This window comes from Rhagoletis pomonella, unplaced genomic scaffold (assembly GCF_013731165.1).
Source record: "Rhagoletis pomonella isolate Grant_MI unplaced genomic scaffold, Rhpom_1.0 Rhpom_scaffold_00001, whole genome shotgun sequence".
NCBI lineage: Eukaryota > Metazoa > Arthropoda > Insecta > Diptera > Tephritidae > Rhagoletis > Rhagoletis pomonella.
This window is the reverse complement of record NW_023458555.1, coordinates 19,404,371-19,424,729: the sequence shown is the minus strand read 5'-3', so window position 1 is coordinate 19,424,729 and position 20,359 is coordinate 19,404,371. Positions and strand designations below refer to the sequence as shown.

Below are 20,359 nucleotides of genomic sequence, written 5' to 3'. Positions count from 1 at the left end.
TCAAATAAAGAACCGATGAGATTTTGCAAATTTTATGCGTTTTTTTTTAAAAAAAAAGGTATCAAGCTCTTAAAAAATCACCCGTTACTTACGAAATCCCAAAATAGTCTTGAAAATCCCAAAATATTCCAGAGAATCCTGAAGTGGTCCCGAAACCACCAGAATAGTCAGGAGTACCCCAAAATACCCTCCATAGTTCCGAAACAGACCCGAAATCTCGACACAGGCCCGATAATCTCGAAGTAGTTATGAAAATCCCTAAGAATTCCGCATCACCCCAAAATATAACACAAAGTATACTGCAAAGTAGCACAAATACTTAAAAAAAAAGTCCAAAAAACTTGGCCCTCAAGTATGTAAGTATTAAGATAATATTTTACTAGAAGCAATTTTGCCTACCCCTGGTAATGGGGTATTTAGCACCAATTAGTATCCTGATGGGTACGTTAAAGTAAGTAATAAGTGAATCGATTATTTCAGAAATCCCCTCAAATTCCAAAATAAACAAAAATGAGTTAATAATTAAATATTTTTCTTTGAAAGTAAGCGCTCCAATTAGTGCATAAACCCGCCAGAAATAAAAAATAATATCCCTAAGGCTGTTAAATCTACAGCAATTAAAAGCGTTTACTACAGAAACTCTTCAGGTGATGTTGCTTATCGGCTTGCTGCAGTAAACTGTGTGTATTTCTTTGCTCCGATGCAGCGAAATTTACATTAGGGGTATTCTCGATCCGTTGCATACTGTCCAGCATGGTGCATAAATATACAGTCAGTCAATAAAGTTTAGGTACAGCGAATTTTTTACAATACCGGCAACTATTTTTTAAATATTTTATTTTTCGCTAATTTTTTTTTATAAAAATATTGTTAATTCTATAATAAAAAGCCCAAAAATCAGAGTTCCAAACCTTGTGCATTGCGGTTGGGTATACTAGAGATGTCGATTTTCAAAAAAAAAAAATGTATACATCGATGCATCACACCACATGGGAAATTTTTGATGCGTCGTACTAGAACATCTGCATTGTCAACACGTCGAGGTATTTTTTTCTTTTTTCTTTGAGTAGCCGACTACCGAAAACTTTAAGTTTAGTTTGTAGATAATCTTAGTTTGAAGGTTATGATTTTTGTTTTTCCAGAGCTTCTGTATGTTTTTTAGAATTTTTGTATGTTCTTCACGAAAACGAAAAACTAAAACAAAATAAACATTTCTGTTTAATCCAATGAGACTTTTATTTGCTAATGACCACAAAAACAAATTTAAAGTAAAATTTAATTATAAAAAAAAAAAGTTAGTTGTCTTTCATAAAAAACTGGTAATTATAACACTGTCCAACAACAGTTACTCAACCTGAACAAACGCTAATAATTACGTAAGAGAATAACCCCCAGACCAACATTGTCAGATGTAGTAAATACTAGTTCGGTAATTAAATTACCGGAAAAATTATTTATAAAACGAGTTCAAATGTAATTTCTCTTCCCAGATATCTGCAGAGGAATTTAATGAGAACATTTTTGTAGTAAATTTTAACCCTCTAACCGCTAGTATAATGGAAGGTCGATACAAAAGGCACTTGGACGGTTAAAATGTTCCACGAAAATTTTAAGCAGACAAATTTACGGGTGCATAATAGAGCTTAGTTTATGAGTTTTACACATTTAGCATAGATACATTGCCAACACCTACACTGATGAGCATTAGAACGGATCGATTTGTATGGAATTAAAAAAATAAATTGAAAAAAATTTGGCTCTTCTGCAAAGACTTCTCCCGCCATAGAACTTATGCTAAGAAAAGTATTCTAAAATTCACTTAAAATATCGAGCCCTAACCGCCAAAAAGACGTAAGCGACATTTGCTTCTAATTTTTATTTTTGATGCAGAAATACATTTAGATGCTCTAGGAACATTTCTGCATCAAAAAGAAAATTTTGAAAAAAATTTCGTTTACGACTTTTTGGCGGTAAGGGCCCGACATGCCAGTGTTCTATAGAAACTAAATCTAAACGCTTTATTATTTATAGTTATATTAAGATTTTATACCTTCTTTATCAACCAAGTGTCTTTTTTAACGATCTTTCATAAGAACTGTTTTGAGAACGGGTCAAAAATGCCCATTTAAGTAGGAGTTCATAATTTTAAGCCTTTGTCCGTGTTAATGACCTTTTTCGAAAAACTGTTGTACTATGTAATTATTTTCAATAAAAATGCCTTCAATCCCATCAAAAGTTTCTGTTTTTCAGTTTTCTCTAAACCGCAATTTTTGCACTTGAAGGATTCCTGAAGCAATCGATTTAATCGCAGTATACTGATGTCTGTCTCGAAAAAGACAGAACATTCAAACTTTGATTTTTATCAATGTCTGGAAAATAACAAAGCCAAAAGTTATCATCACGATTTTTTTTTTTTTTGTAAAATGCATAACCGGCAAGCTCGCTAACATATCCCGTGGAGCAGCTCTTTTAAGCTATGTATAGATTTTAATTGCAAGCGCACATATTTAGTAAAAGCTCTTGCTGTCCTTCGCTACCTACTTGAAGACCTCATATGTACAACTTAAACTGCCTCCTTAATTTTCAAACATGCTTTCTTAAACTTGTCATTTAAGTACATAAAGCGTACGTCTATACAGCAAGCTAATTAAATTATGTTGCCGCAGGTTGTCGCCCATTTTAACACCGACCAAACTAACCGAAGACTTACCAAGGCGAAATGTTTAAAAAAGAAATGCAAAGAAAAAACAAACAAACAAAATGGATAGTGGTTACAGCTGAGGCCAATCTAACTAATTTGCTATCCTGTTGCTTTGGCTCAAGCTATGGCTGACCTCTTAAAACTTAATTAATTTTAAATCTTATCTAATTTTCCAACACGTTGGCTACAATTGCTGTGGCTCTCAACTCATACATACATACATACATACATACACACTAAATAGTATGTGTGTATCTTCAGAATTTGCTTGCTTGAGTTTGTGTGCAAAATACTTCCGTTTCCGTTATAGCTGCTGAGTAGCGCTAGTGAGTAGTAGACTGCTGAACTCTCTGCTTAAGTTTGCGTATCATTAGCCTCAGGTGTACTGGAGCAGATGGTAATGCAACTAAAATAAAAAGCAAACTAGTTGACCTGCACTCAACAGTTGCTATGCTGCAGCTAAAGATGCAGCAAGGTGCTTGTATAAAACGCATTTACACACATCTTAATGAATGAGAGGGGCACACACATAGATGTACATTAGACTGGATCACTCCCCATACAAAAAAAAAAAATTGGTTCCGTATCTCCATTGAAATTATAAAGTCTATGATACTTTAAGACCTGCACCACAATATTTTGGAAAAATATTAAGATTTACGTGAAACCTCCAAAAATTGAGTTTTTTGGGAATAAAAAAAGTTTCTTAAAGAAACTAAACAAAAAAAATCCCCAGAGACGACAAAACAGTTTAAGCTTGAAAAATTTGCATAAAAATATTAAAAAAAAATAAATTTCAACGAAATCGTAGTAATGAGATTTTTATGCTGTTTTTCAACTTTTTTCAAAGGCTGGTGTAAGAAATTCTTCAATAACTGGACCAAAACTATTCCGATTTAGATTTTTGGGGTATCATTGGAAAGGTATTTTCGCACGCTTATTTCTACACAAATGATCTTATTTCAAATGTGAACTAGAAAGGTAGGATTAACGAGCGTAATTCCAAGTTGAATAAAGATGTGTTGGTGTTTAAAAAAATAAAATAAAATGGGACGCGAATGAATTCTTTTACATACATATGTAAAGAAAAATAGTGGAAAAATACCTTTCCACTGATACCTTATAAGTTTATTTAAATCGGGAAAGTTTTGGCCCAGTTACTCAAATTTTTCTTTCAAATTTAAAATTTTTCGGATTTTTTAAGCTTAGACTGTTTTGTCATCTTAGGGGAATTTTTTTAAAAAGTTCTTTAGGAAAATATTTTTATAAATATAAAACTCCATTTTTGGAACTATTTTCAATTCTTAGACTGTTTTGTCATCTTAGGGGAATTTTTTCAAAAAGTTCTTTAGGAAAATATTTTTATAAATATAAAACTCCATTTTTGGAAGTATTTTCAATTCGGTGCAGCTCACGTAAATCTTAATATTTTTGCGAATTAATTTGAGGGACGTCTTCAAATATAATAAGTTTTGTGATGCCCTTCGGAAAAACCGCAACTTTTTTTGCTGATGCAGTCTAATGTACATACATACATATGTATATGCTTACAGATGTGTACGAGTATGTACATATGTACATATGTAGCTATTTAAGCGTAACTGTACCTGCCGCTGCTGACTTTCATCTCAACATACATACATACATACATATACACCTCATACAATTAAGCCCTATCCGATTACGAACTTTGGTCAAAGTGCGATTTAACATTTACCTAGCTGTGTATGTGTGTGTACTTACATATGTGTTACCTTCAATTTAATTAAAGTGCATAAACCCGCATTTCTATGTATGTGTTTGTCGGTTCCCTGAGCTTGCTAACAAAGCCATACAAACTTCCTCTTCCTGATTGCGGCAATGGTACATGACATTAATGCGACCACGCAATAGCAATCACCTACTAGTATAGCTGGAACAGAGTAGAGAGTTACGAGCAGAGGCTGTACTAGCGAAGCATGCATTACTCATACGCCTCCTCAGCCTTTTGTATGTATCTATGTCTTCGTAATAATTTGTGTTTCATTTGCTTTGGTGTTTGTGCAGCAGCTCAATTACTTTGCACATCCCTCACATATTTATTTCCACTCTTTAATTACAAATATAATTTTCTCACTTATTTCATTTTCTCACTTATTTCGCAGTTGTGCCACAACGTCCACGCCTGGAGTATGAGGGTGCACATGTGCCGCCCGGTCATAATATAACCATAGAGTCAGGCGCACTGGCGACCGTTAAATGTGTATCGCACTATGGCAATCCGCCGGCGACGCTCAAATGGTATCTTGGTAAGTAAAGAACATTAATGAAAGTAATTCGATCAAAATTCTGTGTCCCAAAAATTTACGGAAAATTCAAGATTTCATCGCTCTTGGTGCAGTGTTGGGAAAAATAATCGATATAAGCCTTAGTTTCTCTGTTTGATAATTTGCATTTTGTTTTCAAAAATCTGTATGTGAACCGAAGACAACATTGAAGAATTGAAATATATGAGTATATAAGGCAATAATTTTATTCAAAAAATTGCTTCAAGAAGATAGACAAAAAAAAAATCTATTAAAAAATGCAAAAAAACTATTGTCCTTGAAGATATTTCTAAAAGCCACTTTTACAAGGCATTTTTCACAAAAAAAAATAAAATAAAATTAATTTGCATGTTGTTTTCAATGTTGAACCATGACCATCTGGAAACTAACAAATTGTGGACAGCATACCTGCTGGAAAAACTACTAGTTGTGAACTTTTCAGTCCAACTAGTTCGCGTTTTATTCCTTTTCAATGTTGGCGATTGGTCTTTTTAACATGGCGATGCTTTAGGAGATGTCAATTGTCCGCTCTTGCATCAGCACGCTACCAGTAGAAATCCTAGTAACATCATACCAGTTGACGGGATAGACTGCCAATTTACCCCCCGTGAAAAGCGTAAGTGTGCCTTTTTTTCTCGCGGCGCTGCAACAGTGGCAATGGCCGCCGACAAACTAAAGCTCTGGCGCGCCATTCCAGCGATCTAAGTTGAATCTGTTGCAAAGAATTTTTTTTGGACTTTATTTATTTTCTTTCATTATTATTATTTTTTCTACTTTGTCTCTTGTAATATTTGAATTCTATTGTTTTTTTTTTCAAATAAAATTAAGTTTTTTACTTTTTAATTAAATTGTTGAAATAACTTACTTACTATAGTATTTTAATCACCCCCAAGCGGACTCGAATCTGAGATCTCACAACCAGAATCGGTAGCCTCTACTCGACGCGACAGCCACTATTTGTGAGGAAAGCAATTAACTGTATTTTAGTTTTGGTTTTGGAAGTTCAAAGACAGATGTCGCTGATCGCCTAAGTTATTCGAAATGGCAGGCCATCGCTTTAGCATATATTAGGTAATGAACTGGTATTTTTACTGGCTGGTTTGACATTTCACTGCGCAGAACTGGTATAATTATAGTCTACGACGAACTGGTATGACTTCCCCATTGAATACCAGTTTTCTAACTAGAATTTCTACCAACTGGTTTACTTTTTTCTACGCGGAACTGGTCTACTTCTAGTTCATAATGAACTGGTATGACTTCTATGCTTAAAAAATAGTTCATTACCTGGAATTCGTGAATGCTAGTTCAGCTTTTCAATGCAGAGATCGTTGCGAACTCAGATACAGCCGGGCATGTAAATTTGCTTTCAAATGTTGGGTTTAAATCAACCGCACAGCACGTGATTAGTGCATTTGTATATGTAGTCACCGCTGTGTATGCTTGGTACAACCTGCAAAAAAAAATATCAATTGATAAAAACTAACCAACTTATAGTTGGCTTTTTTGTGAGATTTCGATAAATAACTAACTTTTAATGAGCTATGACAAAACTAACTTCAAGTGAGTTGTAAAGTCGTGCAGGTGTCATGGAGACATTACCGGGAGTTGGTTTTCTCTAAACAAGCTTCTATTTAAATATCCGCATACAAAAATTACATAGAATACAGTTTTTTCTGGACTTCGCAGATGCTTTTTCCAATTCAGGGCAAATAAAATAAGGTCGAATATTTATATTATCATTTTAATGTTGTGTCTGATAGAATCAAAATATGGGACCGCCTACTAAAGAATGTTAAATAAAGTAAATAAATGAAAATGTAAAAAATTTCAAAATTTATTTTCATTTATATTTTATGTCCAAAAGTAGTCAGCTACAAGTAAGAGGAAAGCAGTTCCCACCTTTTTGCGGCCATCGCCCTCCAAAAGTAGCTAGTTACGGCCGAAGGAGATAAGTAATAACCAGTGTTAGGATTTTAAGGCACTAATAACTTGAAAAAAGGCAAAATGAGCTTTCAAAAAAGGCAAAAAGAGGCATTTATTTTTTAATTTTGTTACATACATACATACCTTTAGTACAATGTAAATATATGTATGTCCAATTAAGTATATAAAAAAATACATATAGTGGTCAATAAATTATAGTCGCACCACTTTTTCCCAAGTTTTAACATATTATTTTTGTTGTTATTTAAATTTGGATATTTTTTTTATAAAAAAAATTATAGTTAATTCTTTAACAAAACCCGTGTAAATCCAAGTTTAAAGCTTTTTGCTATAATCAAAAACTTTCGTAAAAATTGCACATTTAAATCCAGTGTCACACGATTGGTACAAAATAAAAAAAAACAATTGGGACGACAATTGTTTTGTAGTCACACGATTGGTACAATACATCGTACTTCTATGAATAGATAAATATTAAAAAGGCAAAACATGCAGAAAAGGCAATATAGTCAAAAAAGGCAAAATAAAAATTTTTGATTTTTAATCAAGGAAGACATGAAACGTGTGATTATTTACTTTGTTTACAAATAAAACAGGCAACTGCATTAAAATCCTAACCCAGGAAATAACTAAAAAGGTAGAACTAGTAGACTGATCGATAGTTATAAGTAGCTATAAACTAGCCCCGTTTCCTGCAGGGTACTTACACGTATATACATATACTCAGATGTGGGCATTCAAATACGTACATACGTGCTGAATTTTGGTATGAAAGTATTTTTTATTAAAAAAACAAAACCTTAATTTATTATGTGTTTCTATTATTTTTACCAACACTGTTTACGAGTATTTCCCATCATACACTAAGCAGTCCCATTTTTGTTATAATGATAATGGTAGTTTTCTGTTATCTTCATTATTAAGTTGTGGCAGTCAACAACTCACGCAAATTCACTAATTTTCCACTAAGCTGCAAGTTGACCTATATGCCATTTCATTTACATTTTGCACTGCATATGTACGTATGTACATACGCATCCAAGTAAATAAAATTCAGCAAATGCCCATCAACCAGCCACTATCAGTCCTATATGTACATAGATACTACACTCACTATGTTACATTCCCTACTATATGTAGCAATAATGTTCATGCCGCTCTTGTTTAATCCTTACATACATACGTACATACATATACTTTACCATTTACATTTACTCACACAATTATGCTTTCGTAGCAGTTTTTTATGACATTTCTGTTTTTTTTTCCTTTTTTATTATCATAGAACCTTTTTTTTCCTTTTTATTATCTTATCGCCTTAACACCCGCATAATTATCTGCTTACTTTAATTAATTATTTATTTAACCGCAACTATTCATGACAGACATGCGGATACATACATAATTATATATTTTTTAACACACTCAACTCTCTTTTTTTACTGTTACTTATTAACGTTAATAGTTTCTTTTTTTGTAATTACTACCTTTTTTGTATTTAAGGTGACCAAGAGATTCAACCCATTCATCCGCAAATCAACAACACTGAAGCGGATAATCCTCGCACCTGGTCGGCAACATCTGTAGTGCAGGTGACAGCTATGCGTGAACGTCATGGTGATATTTTACGTTGCTTGGCCTTTCATGAGTCCTATACGGCCAAATCGGTGCCGGTGGAGGCGCGTATGGATGTTAAATGTAAGTACATACATACATAAATACTTTAAGCAAATGTGAATACTCCTATAATCGTATGAAAAACTGTGAACGTTTGAGAGGGATTTAATGACAAACACGAAGCACACAGGATATATATATATTTTTTTTTTTTTTTATTTGGTGTTAAAATTTATTTTAATGTTATGTGTACTAACTACTGTCTTTTACAATTTTACGAAATCTGAAAATGCGCATTGTTAAACTCACTGGCACATAGTCATAGTCATACGTTTAAACTCATTCCTGTTGAAATAAAGTTTTAAGTTTAGAATCAATCATATACATCTTAGAAACAGATTTTTGTTAAGATAAGAGAGAGAACAGAGCTATCCATATGAAGAGAAAAAATCAACTCTGCAATATAGAAAAAATTTTTATTTTTATTAAAACAAATATGGTTTGCAATCGCTCAAGGTTCAATCGTTCAATCCTTTTTTCAACTTCCCTATGACTACGGGCCACTATGTACGAAACTTAGATTAAATTAATTGGACAATTCTGACAACTATCCCGAAAGCTCTTTTCTGCCTCTCAAAAGACTAATTGAAAGATATGTATTCAGCTTGTATTTCAGCAATAAGTTTTCTTAAAATTTAATTTAAAAAAATACTATTTAAAAACAACAAAAACTGAAATCTTAAAGAAAATTTTATTAAAAAAAAAAAATAAGAAAAAATAAATAAATTAACTTTCTAAGTATTATATGAAATTAAAAAAAGAGTGTTCTCTTTGAAACTATAAAATCACAAAAATTTAAGAAAAAAAATTTATTTAATTTAATAAATTTAAAAAAAATTAAAACGAAAAAATTAAATCATGAGTTTCTAAAAATTGCAAAAAATGGAATAAATATCAAACTAAAAAAAAGAAAATTTACATATGTTCCAGAAATTAAATTAAAAAAAATTATGTTTTTTAACATTAACATCTAGAAATTAAATTAAAAAGAAAAAACTTTAAACTTAAAAAAAAGTCATAAAAAAAGTATTTTTTAGCAAAAAACATAACCGATTACCGATACGGTTAGATTCTTCATTATCCAATGATTGGGCAACTTTTGAAGAACCACCTTTTCGATAAGAAAAAAGTATTATCGAAAAAATGTTTTTTTTGTAAGTAGGTTAATAAGTTTCTAAAAATGCAATGAAATTGAAAAATAAATATTTTTTTTTCTGAAAAAAAATAACATCTAAAAATTAAAGGAAAATTAAATTAAAAAAGAAAAAATTCTTTGCTCATTTGGCCATTGCGACATTTGGAGCAGCACGAGCAAAATGATATGCGTACATCTCCATTTAAAACATGCACAAGTGCTTCTGTCAAAAGAGCTGTAAAGCTGACTAAAATCATTAAACTTTTGGTAAGGAATTATGTTGATTATTCCAGTAGAACTATTTAAAAAAAATTATGTCCGTTAGTTGTATCACAGAAAATTTAAAAAAGCGAACCTCAAGTTCGGCCTCGAAAAAAACAAGTCATTTTTAAAGAAAAAACAAAACCGACCTCAATTCTCATATAAAAATTGCCGAGTACCGTTAGTTTTTTCATGATCAACTAATCGGATCTAAACCAAATTAGTATGGCACCACCTCTTTGCTTTCAAAAAAAGAATTATGGAAATCGGTTGTCGTGGTGCAAAGCTATGCGGTAGCATACATAAAAAAAAAAAAAAATATTCGACGAATTGATAACCTCCTCCATTTTTGAGGTCAGTTAAAAATATCTCAAAATTACCCTGCAAAATTTACTTTAGACTCAAGAGAATTTTTTTTTTGTTTTGCTTATAAGGTGGCACGCTCTAATGTTCTGCAAATAAACTTTAATGAAAATTGCCGTTTTGATTGCACCTTTATTTCATTTTACAGGATTCATTTTCAATTATTTAACTTCCTCTTCCGTATTTTTCCTTGTTTTATTTTTTATTTATTTTATTGCTCTTTTATTTAGTTCACAAAGTCATTGGTTTGTCAAATTAATTACATTTCCTAACCGCAAATCAATGCAATACAATTCAATTTACAATAATTCGCGTAAATACCACAACTTAAATACGACCGACTTTTATTTATTTTGTGTGACGCTTTTGTTTTCGTAGAAATTCAATTAAATTAATTTTTCGTTTCACTGTTCTATTCGCTACGCCTAACATTTTTGTGCGCTCTAAATATGGTTACACTAAAGCATGCAAGCCTACACAACTCATTTTCGACTACGCTGACCGCTTACCAACCACATCAGTCACGTAGTAAGCCATGTAGTAAGCCACAAATCAGCAAAAGCTTACCGAACACCCTCCAAGTATAATTATAACAAATACATTTGCAAAACATATAAAATGCTGTGTGATGCATGTGTGTGTGGGTAGCGTTAACACATTTGAACTTCTATGTTGCACCTTTTTCCACAAACAACTTTAATATATTTGTTTGGCAAGAGCCAGGTTGTTCGCCGGCTAGCCAGTCAGTCGACTATTTGACTATGCTAGGCTGCCAATATTTCAATTTGGCAGTCAGCCAAAAAGCCAAATTCCATCAGTTTCCTCATATACATACCTACCTTGCAGTAGTACCTTCTACTCGTACGTTTTTGAAAGCTCTGTGTTTACCTTGTTTTGATTTCAATACCGCCAACACGAATGCCGCCATGAGTACAGCCACCGCCGCGGCCACAGCGAAAATCAATTAAATTAACTGCGAATTTTCACATTTCCGCGCTTTCACTCACCCTCACCGCCATGTTGCATAGTCAACATTTATTTTCCGTCTGTGGACATACATTTTCGTGTCTACGCCGCATTTTGTCTACACTTTTCGCTTTCGTTTTTTTGTTTTGTTTCGTATTTTCTTTGAATATTCCATTTATGGTTTATTTCTTTTGTTGTTTTGCTTGCTGTTGCCCCCTCGCTTGTTTTTCGTTCAAATCACCTCGCAAATGGATTGGCGCAAATCCTTTTACTGTGAAATTTTTATTGTTTTCTTAACGGCTTTATTATTGTTGTCAATACATAGCAGCACTCAGGTGGCATAGACCGGCAACGAAGGCAACTTTTACTGTTATTGCTACAATTGTAATGCTTCCGCTATGCTGTGGCATTGTTTTTGTTATTATATAGTTTTTTATTGTTGTTGCTGCATACACCTATCAAAATGTATTCTTACCTATCCCCCTCGTCTGTCTATCTTTTCTCCAGATGCGCCAACGATCCGTCTAATTGGCTCACCGGAAATCGACTTGGAGGAGGATAAGGATGCGCTTATCCTGCGTTGCGTCGCCGATGCCAATCCACCGGCAAGCATCGTTTGGCGACGCGCCGGACGTTCGGAAATTGCCAGTTTGCAGGTGAGTACAACTTTAAATAAAACAAAAGCATGAAATAGCTTGCAATAAAAGCTAAATATTTAGTTGGGGCTGCAGTGTAGTTGTATTTAGTGTAGGTACATACATACCATGGACAATGTACCAGATAGCTTATGTTCCAATTGACAAGGGAGAAATTTTGTTATGATTTTAGTGGCACATTGCTAAGGACAATTTGTTAAAAGAGAAACAGAAAATGTGCTCAGCAGATGAAGGTGGACAAAACCATAAATTTTTGAAGATATTTTATTTTATGATTCACTTAAATGGTCCCCATCGAGGACTCAAATACGTGGAGGAAAGGTTCAAAATGCGGTTGCGTTTGATGTTTGATTTGAATCAAAAGTAGATAGTGGATTCTATTGAGCTTCATCTTGTGCAACTTTTTTATAATTTGGCATGGATATTATTATTATTATTACGCCGGGTATACTCGCGCTGCGATCCAAAAATATCTATTGTGCTAAACCATCATTGTAAACACTCCAACCTTAAGCTATTTAAAAATTTAAGCCCATTCCAAATTTTGTTTCAGGTCACGTAAGGTTGAAGATCAAGTGGGGAAAAATTCATTGAATAAACCTGAAAATTTAATACAATTCTTCTGCATTTGATCTTGAGATCACCTTGGCATGACCTCTAGATGACTTTGAAGAATCAAGGGACCCCCATATTCGGATTCAGTGACAAAAACAACCTATGGTTATGAATTTTTATTTTTGTTGAATACATTTTTTTATCCTATTTGACCCTCAAATGACTTCGAACCTGACGTTACGGAGGTTAAGGGACCTTGAATTCGGTTTCAGCGGGTCTAAAACCCTATATATATGAATTTTCAAGCTTATTCAATGAATTTTTTCCTATATGACCTTTAAATGACCTCAAACCTGACCTCGGACTCGCATTCAGATCGTCGAATAACATAGGGCTATAGAAGTTTGGTTCAATATGAAGAATATTCGCTAAGTGTATCACTCTGCAATGCATGATAAGTTAGCCTTCCCACAAAACCTGCGTCTGTCTCTACAGAAAGGTCATTTTATTCAAATGGTACCTTAACTTGCAGTAACAGATAGCCTGTAAGAGTTCTAAGACTCTCCCGACTAAGTTCAAGGAGTCATTCAGAGCTTCGTGTGGAAGGCATACCAATTTCTTTGGGTGTCTCATTCCCTTTCACTTCGGCCAATGGGCAGCGCTCTGCTTCTCCACCTAAGTCCTACGTACTTATGCAGCGTTACCTTTGGCTGTGCCGCAGGAAGGCTCAAGACCACGAGCTCCCCTTTTTACGAGGTGGATAGCTTTTACGTTGCTTTCAAGCTCTTCATGTCCAGGGACCTACGACAGCGTCACTCTTTTGTGAGCTCATAGGCGATTCAAACAAGTTTTATAAATGTCTGCAAGCCTTGATGTCATTTTAAGTGAACCTAAGCTTTTTAATGCTTCCCGACTATCCGACATAATATTTATTCTGGTCTCAATTATCCTCCCACGAAGAAATTTTCGAATAGTCTTCGTTCGCGAAGATTTACGCCCGCAATATGATTGCAAATGAACCCATTGGCAGACTTTACTAGAATCTAGGTCCAAGTACGCCTGCCTTGTTTATCATAAATAATAACGTTGATAAACTTTTTTTTTAATTCCTGTGGTCTATCTAAAACGATAATACTTTGTTATTCAGATAGAGGTCATATTTGTCTAAGTCCTCATGCTAATATTGTCACACCCTGTCTATTTTGGTTAGTTGCAATGCTTTTTTGTAGCTGACTACAACAATTTCGATGCACTTCCTGTTGAAAAATTTTCCTTAATAAAAACGCTATGTTTCTTGGGAGGAAATGCTGGGAACTTTCTTTGCCATCTCCTAGCTGACTGCTGCGTTAACTACTTATAGGGAAAGTATAATTCCGCCTACACTACTGCGCTGTTTCCACTATTTCATGTCCCTCTGCTTCATGTCACTCAGTGAAGTAGCAGTATTGCTGATAACTGAGAGATCGTATTGAAGGCTTCGCTTACACAACGTGAGTAGACCTTTCGCCTCTGCTTAACTACATATGTATATCAAATCATCCAAATGAATGATATCAATACTAAAGGCTCCCGAAATGGTCCTGAAATAGTCATGAATAAGCCCCAAAATGAGCAAGAACTAGTCGAGGAATAGGCCTGAACTATTAGCGAACTATTTCCGAAACCCTCCCGAAATGGTGCCGAACTGGTTCCAAAATGGTCCTGAAATAACCCTAAACAGGCCCTTAAACTGTCGATAAAAGTCGTGAACTTGACCCAATATGATCTCAAAAAAATCTTAAAACGGTCTTAGAATGGTTCCTTATTAGTCCGAAAATGATCACGAAATGTTCCTAAAATAGTGAGAAAAAAGTCCATAACAAGGTCCAAAATGGTTCTCAAATAGTCGAGAACTATGTTCTAGATGGTTCTGAACAGGTCCCGAAATGATTCCCACCTAATCCCTATATGGTCCTAAAATAGTCCTGAATAAGTCACGAAACAATCCCGAACAAGACCCGAAATGTTCCTAAATTAGTCTTAAACTATTCTCGAAGAGGTCCTGAAATAGCCCTGAACATCGCTAGCTTAGAGTGAAAAGTTGCTAAGTCCCATTTTAAAAATTTTTAAAGAGAAGAAAAAACGTCTTATAGTCATATTCTTCAAGTATTTCGCAAAACTTTGAATACAACAAAACTCCATAAGAAACAGAGGAATTAGTTCTTTAATAAAAGATTTCGCACTATTTTGGCCTTATCGGCCATTTTTTATTTCTCTAGCCCCTGTATCAAAATATGAGTTTTCATAAAAAGTGGGATTAGCAACTTTTCACTCTAATAGTCTATTTCCACCAAAGGCTTAAGTGCAGTTAAGACCCTAGAGAATTTCAAATAATACCAACATGGGGTGATCGGAAAGGTTTTTTTTCTTAAGTTTTGGTTTTTTCCTTTCGTTTGCTTCTACTTAATTGTTGGAATTGCCCCCTACGAGTTGTAATCTCCTGCAGTTAAGGCTTGGTGGAAATCAACTATAAGCTAGCGACATACCCATAGCACTGTGGGTTACAATATACATACATACCTACTAATTATTTTTGACTAGTTATTAAGTATTTTTTCTTCACTTTCGATACTTCTTTCAGAAGTCGTTCCATTGTACTCCTTTAATTTAAATTTCGTGTTTATTTTCTCACGTTTCCAGGAAACCCTGCAACTACGTCCTGTGGGCCGTCGAGATGCCGGTCTCTACACATGCCAAGCACAAAATTCTGTAGGCACCTCAGAGCAACTCTCCGTGCAGCTGGACGTTAAATGTAAGTTGACTCCTTAAGCAGATATATTTTTTACACATTCAAGGTTTTCTGATTTTTCATCAACGCCTCCGCGTGTTACCTTTAAAATTTTCCATTGCATCAATCACTCACTCACCAGCACATATTTTTGCCACTTTTCATTCTTCATTTCTATCAACTTGCAGATCCACCGAAAATTGTCTCAGCCGGTCCAGATCGGCTTACTACAGCGCCACTTTTCAGTCCAGCCGCATTTGAATGTGTCGCCGAAGGCAATCCAATGCCGAACTACAAATGGGTGCAAAGGTAAGTGCATCAGTGCGAACTGAGTAGGACAGGTAGTCAAATCACACACACACACACACACACAGGACACCATGGATGTATATGGTTGTAGTAATTGAGTTTGTAAAGCAGCATATACACACCGAAGCCAGCGGCTTAATCCGCTTTCTATCGGCAGCGGTTGCCAATGTTGTTATGTACTTATAATCTGCGGACCAACATCGCACCTCTCCACCTGAGATAGACAGCCAGACAATCCTTTCCTATGCCATCTCAAAGGTATTTTTCAATTTTCGCTTTCCGCTGCGTCAACTTTTAACAGCATCATGCGCACTCATCCAGTTGAGGCCAATTTCATATTTCCATTGCCTTTGGCATCACTCAATCTCAATGCCGCGTCTGACGTGCAATCCATGGCGAAGCGGCGCTAGCTAGCAACTCCAACGCCGCAAGCGACCACAAGTTGTGCTTACGAGCCCACAGTCGGCTCAGCGCATACCGACCAGACGCCTACCACTCACACACCTGCCTACGCATTGCAGTGAATTGCAAGTTTTCAATTTAAATTTGGTTCATGCCACACCGCGCCTCTCACCTCTCCTAATTTTACACGTCGATAGTTGCGCGCTGTGTCGAATACTTCATCGCTTTTTTGCTAATTTTTTCTCGGCGATTTTTGAATGCTGCGACAGCCTCAGGGTGTCTCCGCTCACAGCAGCAACACTATCCGCCTCGTTAGTTGCGGAACATTTGGCCGCTAGCAAAATCGCTTGCCAATTTGAGTTACGGTTATGCTGGGTGATTGTGAGTTATCTGCTGGCGATTTAGGCTGGTATGTACATATGCGAGCTGGTATAGTGCTTTGAGTGGTTGTGTAGTTAGTGGTTGATTTAAACAGCAAATATCAGGATGTTGGAAAAAGTCTATCTTTTTCGGAGTATTTTATTTAAAGAGACAACTTAAAAACCCTACATCAATTTTCTTTCCGTCACTTTTACTTAGTTTAGATAAGGTACTTGTTCTGTTTTTATATCTAGTTTTTATATTTAAGCTTTTAAAAAATATATCTTACGATCCTCTCAATAAAGTTAATGGTATTTTCTTGTCCTTTTATTATTTTCAAATTTCAGATCCTTATTACTAGTCAAATTAACTTTGGCATCCCACTTCTATTTCCTATTTCTATTTCCCCTCTATATCTACGTATTTCCCTCCCTATACAATTTCGCCTCTGATTGTAAACTCCTCCCATTCAAATAGTACCTTCCCTCTTAGTTATTATTCCGCAGCGACTGCCAATTTTCTCTTATTAAATATTACTCATACGCCATGTGGCCCCAATAACTGCTTAAGTGGCATACTTAACAAGAGACGCTTCCTTTAAATTCTTCATCAACACAATTAAAATGTAATTTTTCTTTCACATTCCACTTGTAAATACATATATTCTACTTATTTCACTTTAATAGCCAGCTTATCGTATGTCTCATTGCTGTGGCCTGTCAGATTAACTCAGCAATTTAAGCTGTCACTGTCGGTTATTTAACTGTAACTGGCATTTGCGGATGCAATTAAAAATTTATACACAAAAATATCTGCCTGCCTTAAGATTATATGGACTCGCATACATCCTTTTTGTATCATTTTATCTGCACACAAACATACATACATATACAACTATATTACATATACAAATGTATAGCGACATGTGCGCGCATGTAAATGCCTACTTAAGTAAATATTTGTACGAAAATGAGTGCGATTAAAAACGTTTGACATTTTAAGACAAAACAGGCATACACACACACACACACATAGATGTGCCATACGCTCGCAAATGAAGAACGTACATATATTTTATATACTCGCCAGCCACATTTCCGCAACGTGCTTCCGCTTCCTGTTGGCGGTTTTGCACGCAGACAACTTCGACTGCACTCTGCTTTCTATTTGTTTTGATTAACATGCTGTGAAATATATATATCTGCATGAATATATAATTTCACAACTTCGCCAGAATTCTCTTTATTTTTTTATCTGAGAAAATATGCCCTGTTACTTGAATTGTTTACGATTATTTGTACGTTTGTCGCCGCAAGCATCATGTTTGCCATTGTTGCGGCACGTTTTTTAATTAGCCAAGTCAGGAAGTTGGCTGGCAACACTGTACAAATAAATGTGCACGGATATGAGCCACTGATTGTCTTAATTTACAAATAGCAGAGCAAAAGCGCTTCCAAGGAAAATTGTGCAGGCAGAAATATGTATGCGTGCTCACACACGTAAAAAAGATAAGATAATTTTTAGCAGGAAGCAAATGAGATAAACGAATAGTCGCAGAATTTTAAAATAGTAGAAGCTAAGAACTTATAAAATCTTTTTATTTTGCGAGAAACTTATGAAAAGAAGCTTCTAAATCAATCTCCGTAAGTGCAGAAAATTCCGAAAAATCTCGAAAACTTCCAAAATATCCCTAAACATAAAGCAAGAGGAATCCAGAGAGGCCTTGAAAATACGAAAAAGTGCGTAGTACTCAGTAAATACTCAATAAAATATTAATTCGCAGAAGTCCCGAAAATCCCGTAAAATTTCATGAAAGTTCCAAAATATACCGAAAAATAAAGCACTAGGGATCCAAAGAAACCTCGAACAAGTAATTTTTAAGCAAAAAATATAACTGACTTCAATTCCCATACAAAAATTTAAGAGTATCGTTAATTTCCTCAAGCCAATGATCGGAACTAAACCAAATTAGTATGGGACCATCTATGAGGTGTCACCTTTCCCGGTTAAAACATTAGAGAAATCGGTTAACGTGGCCCAAAGCTATGCAGTTACATAAATAAAAAAAAAGTAAAAATATTCCTCCTCCCCTTTTTGAAGTCGGTTAAAAAGTACCGAAAATTACTAAATGTTCACTAAATACCTAATCCCAAAAAGTCCAAACTTTACAAAAAAATCTCGAAAAGTTCTGAAAGAATTCGAACAATCCCGCATATAAAAGTATTTAAAAAATCCCAAACCATAAATACCGGGAATACCGAAAGTTCTGAAAGAATTCTAAGAGATACCACTTTTTATTAATATACGAAAACCAAAACACGAAGAGTCCCGGAAGGATCTGAAAAAATCCAGGATATGTCCCGAAGAAATCCCAAACAGTCAACAAAATCACGAAAAGTAAACACCTAAAGCATGGTTCACTCAAAATCGGTACGCGTTCCAGCAATTTCTGTACATCAATTGTTGGAATGTATTAAAAAGTTGCAATGCAGATCGTTAGACAATAGATCTACCATTATGAGGTTTAAATTTCATAGTACTGGCTTTTCATTTGACAGTTTTATTCGCAAAACAAAATTAAAACAAAATTAGTAGAGATGTGCGAGCCGTGGAAAAACATAAACTTAAGATAGTTTAGTAGAGCAAGTTGACTACACAAGTCTCTAGAGCGGGTGTTCAGAAAATTTTTATTATTATCAAAGAAATTGTCTCTTATTTATTTATCCAAGCAAAATATGAAACTCTCGCTAACATGTATCTATAACGGAATGTTTTCTCTTTATTCTAACATATTAAATATTATTTTCTGAAAACCTATTAAAAAGATATAACCCATTTCATGCGTGCCGATTTTGAGTGAACGATGCTTTAGTACATCCAAGTGGCTTCTGGTATTACTCCCAATACACATAGTTGTACAACTGGGACCGTTGCCATACCAAAAAGATCTCGAGTGCCTCACTCATTTTTCAAACACTTCATGGATTTCATGGAGTCACCCGAACTGAGAAGTTGCTGCATTTTCAACTATTTCTGGTGCGTTTACATCGTTTAGAAAGCCTGTAATCAAAAGTTGTTGCCGAATTTCGCAAAAGCCAGGTCGTTCACACAATAAATGGCTTTCTGTTTCAGGTGCTGCTTCATCAAAAGACTTGATACAAAAGGCGTGGTAGAGTGCTGCTAATCATTCTGCGTGGCTCTCTAAATTTAACAAGGTATGCTTTTGCCATTTTCTCATGTCCCACTTTAACCAAATCAACTTAGCTGTGTTGCAGACAAAGAGTATCTCTTTAGGGAATAACTTCATAAGCTATCAAAATATAAGCGTAGTGTAGAGTTTTTCAGGCAGCAGAAAGTGGAGCGGAAGTACCTTTTCTTGCAAGTTCTTATGGTTTCCCGCTTCCTGTTAGGCTACAATATACTTCTACTAATACCATAAGCATAGCGAACTGCTCTCCCATAACTTCAAGGGACTTGCGGCACTTCGGAAGTGTTTCTGAATCATTTGTATCAGAATCAAGCGTCTTTATGTCAGGTAGACTATACATCTGCAGCTTATTCTATGTATCGGCAAGTTTCTTATTTCCCGACAAACCCTTTGTCCAAAATTCTCTGCTTGATATTATTGTGTGATACAATTTACTAAAAGTGATCGTTGGTGCTCAGTCATCCTTTTTTACGCGATAGGTAAAGTTCTCGGCGTTGAGTTGGACAAACTTTTGTTAAATTAATTTCCCGCTCGCTCTTGATGGTACTTTTGGGTTTGCTCCCTATTGAATCGTGCCAGATTGACTACACTATGAGAATATTTTACTATTGGTATAGCAGTTGTTTGGTACTTCTTCTTTAATACCACGGTTTCGATAACATTACAATTAGAAACAACAGCCTGCGACAACAACACCCACTTTATGTATTCTGTGAGAAAAATTAAACAAATAAAAAAATCCCCGA

The 20,359-nt window shown here is 34.9% G+C and overlaps 1 protein-coding gene across 1 annotated transcript in view; it reads left to right on the top strand.

Moving 5' to 3' along the window:
* LOC118738822 (kin of IRRE-like protein 2) overlaps positions 1-20,359 on the top strand; it is a 67,759-nt gene that overhangs the window by 31,701 nt on the left and 15,699 nt on the right. The window contains exons 4-8 of the mRNA XM_036469854.1: positions 4,846-4,989; positions 8,458-8,652; positions 11,864-12,012; positions 15,247-15,358; positions 15,523-15,643. Of these exons, the coding sequence (XP_036325747.1) occupies positions 4,846-4,989; positions 8,458-8,652; positions 11,864-12,012; positions 15,247-15,358; positions 15,523-15,643 (721 nt within the window). The remainder of the gene's footprint in view (positions 1-4,845; positions 4,990-8,457; positions 8,653-11,863; positions 12,013-15,246; positions 15,359-15,522; positions 15,644-20,359) is intronic.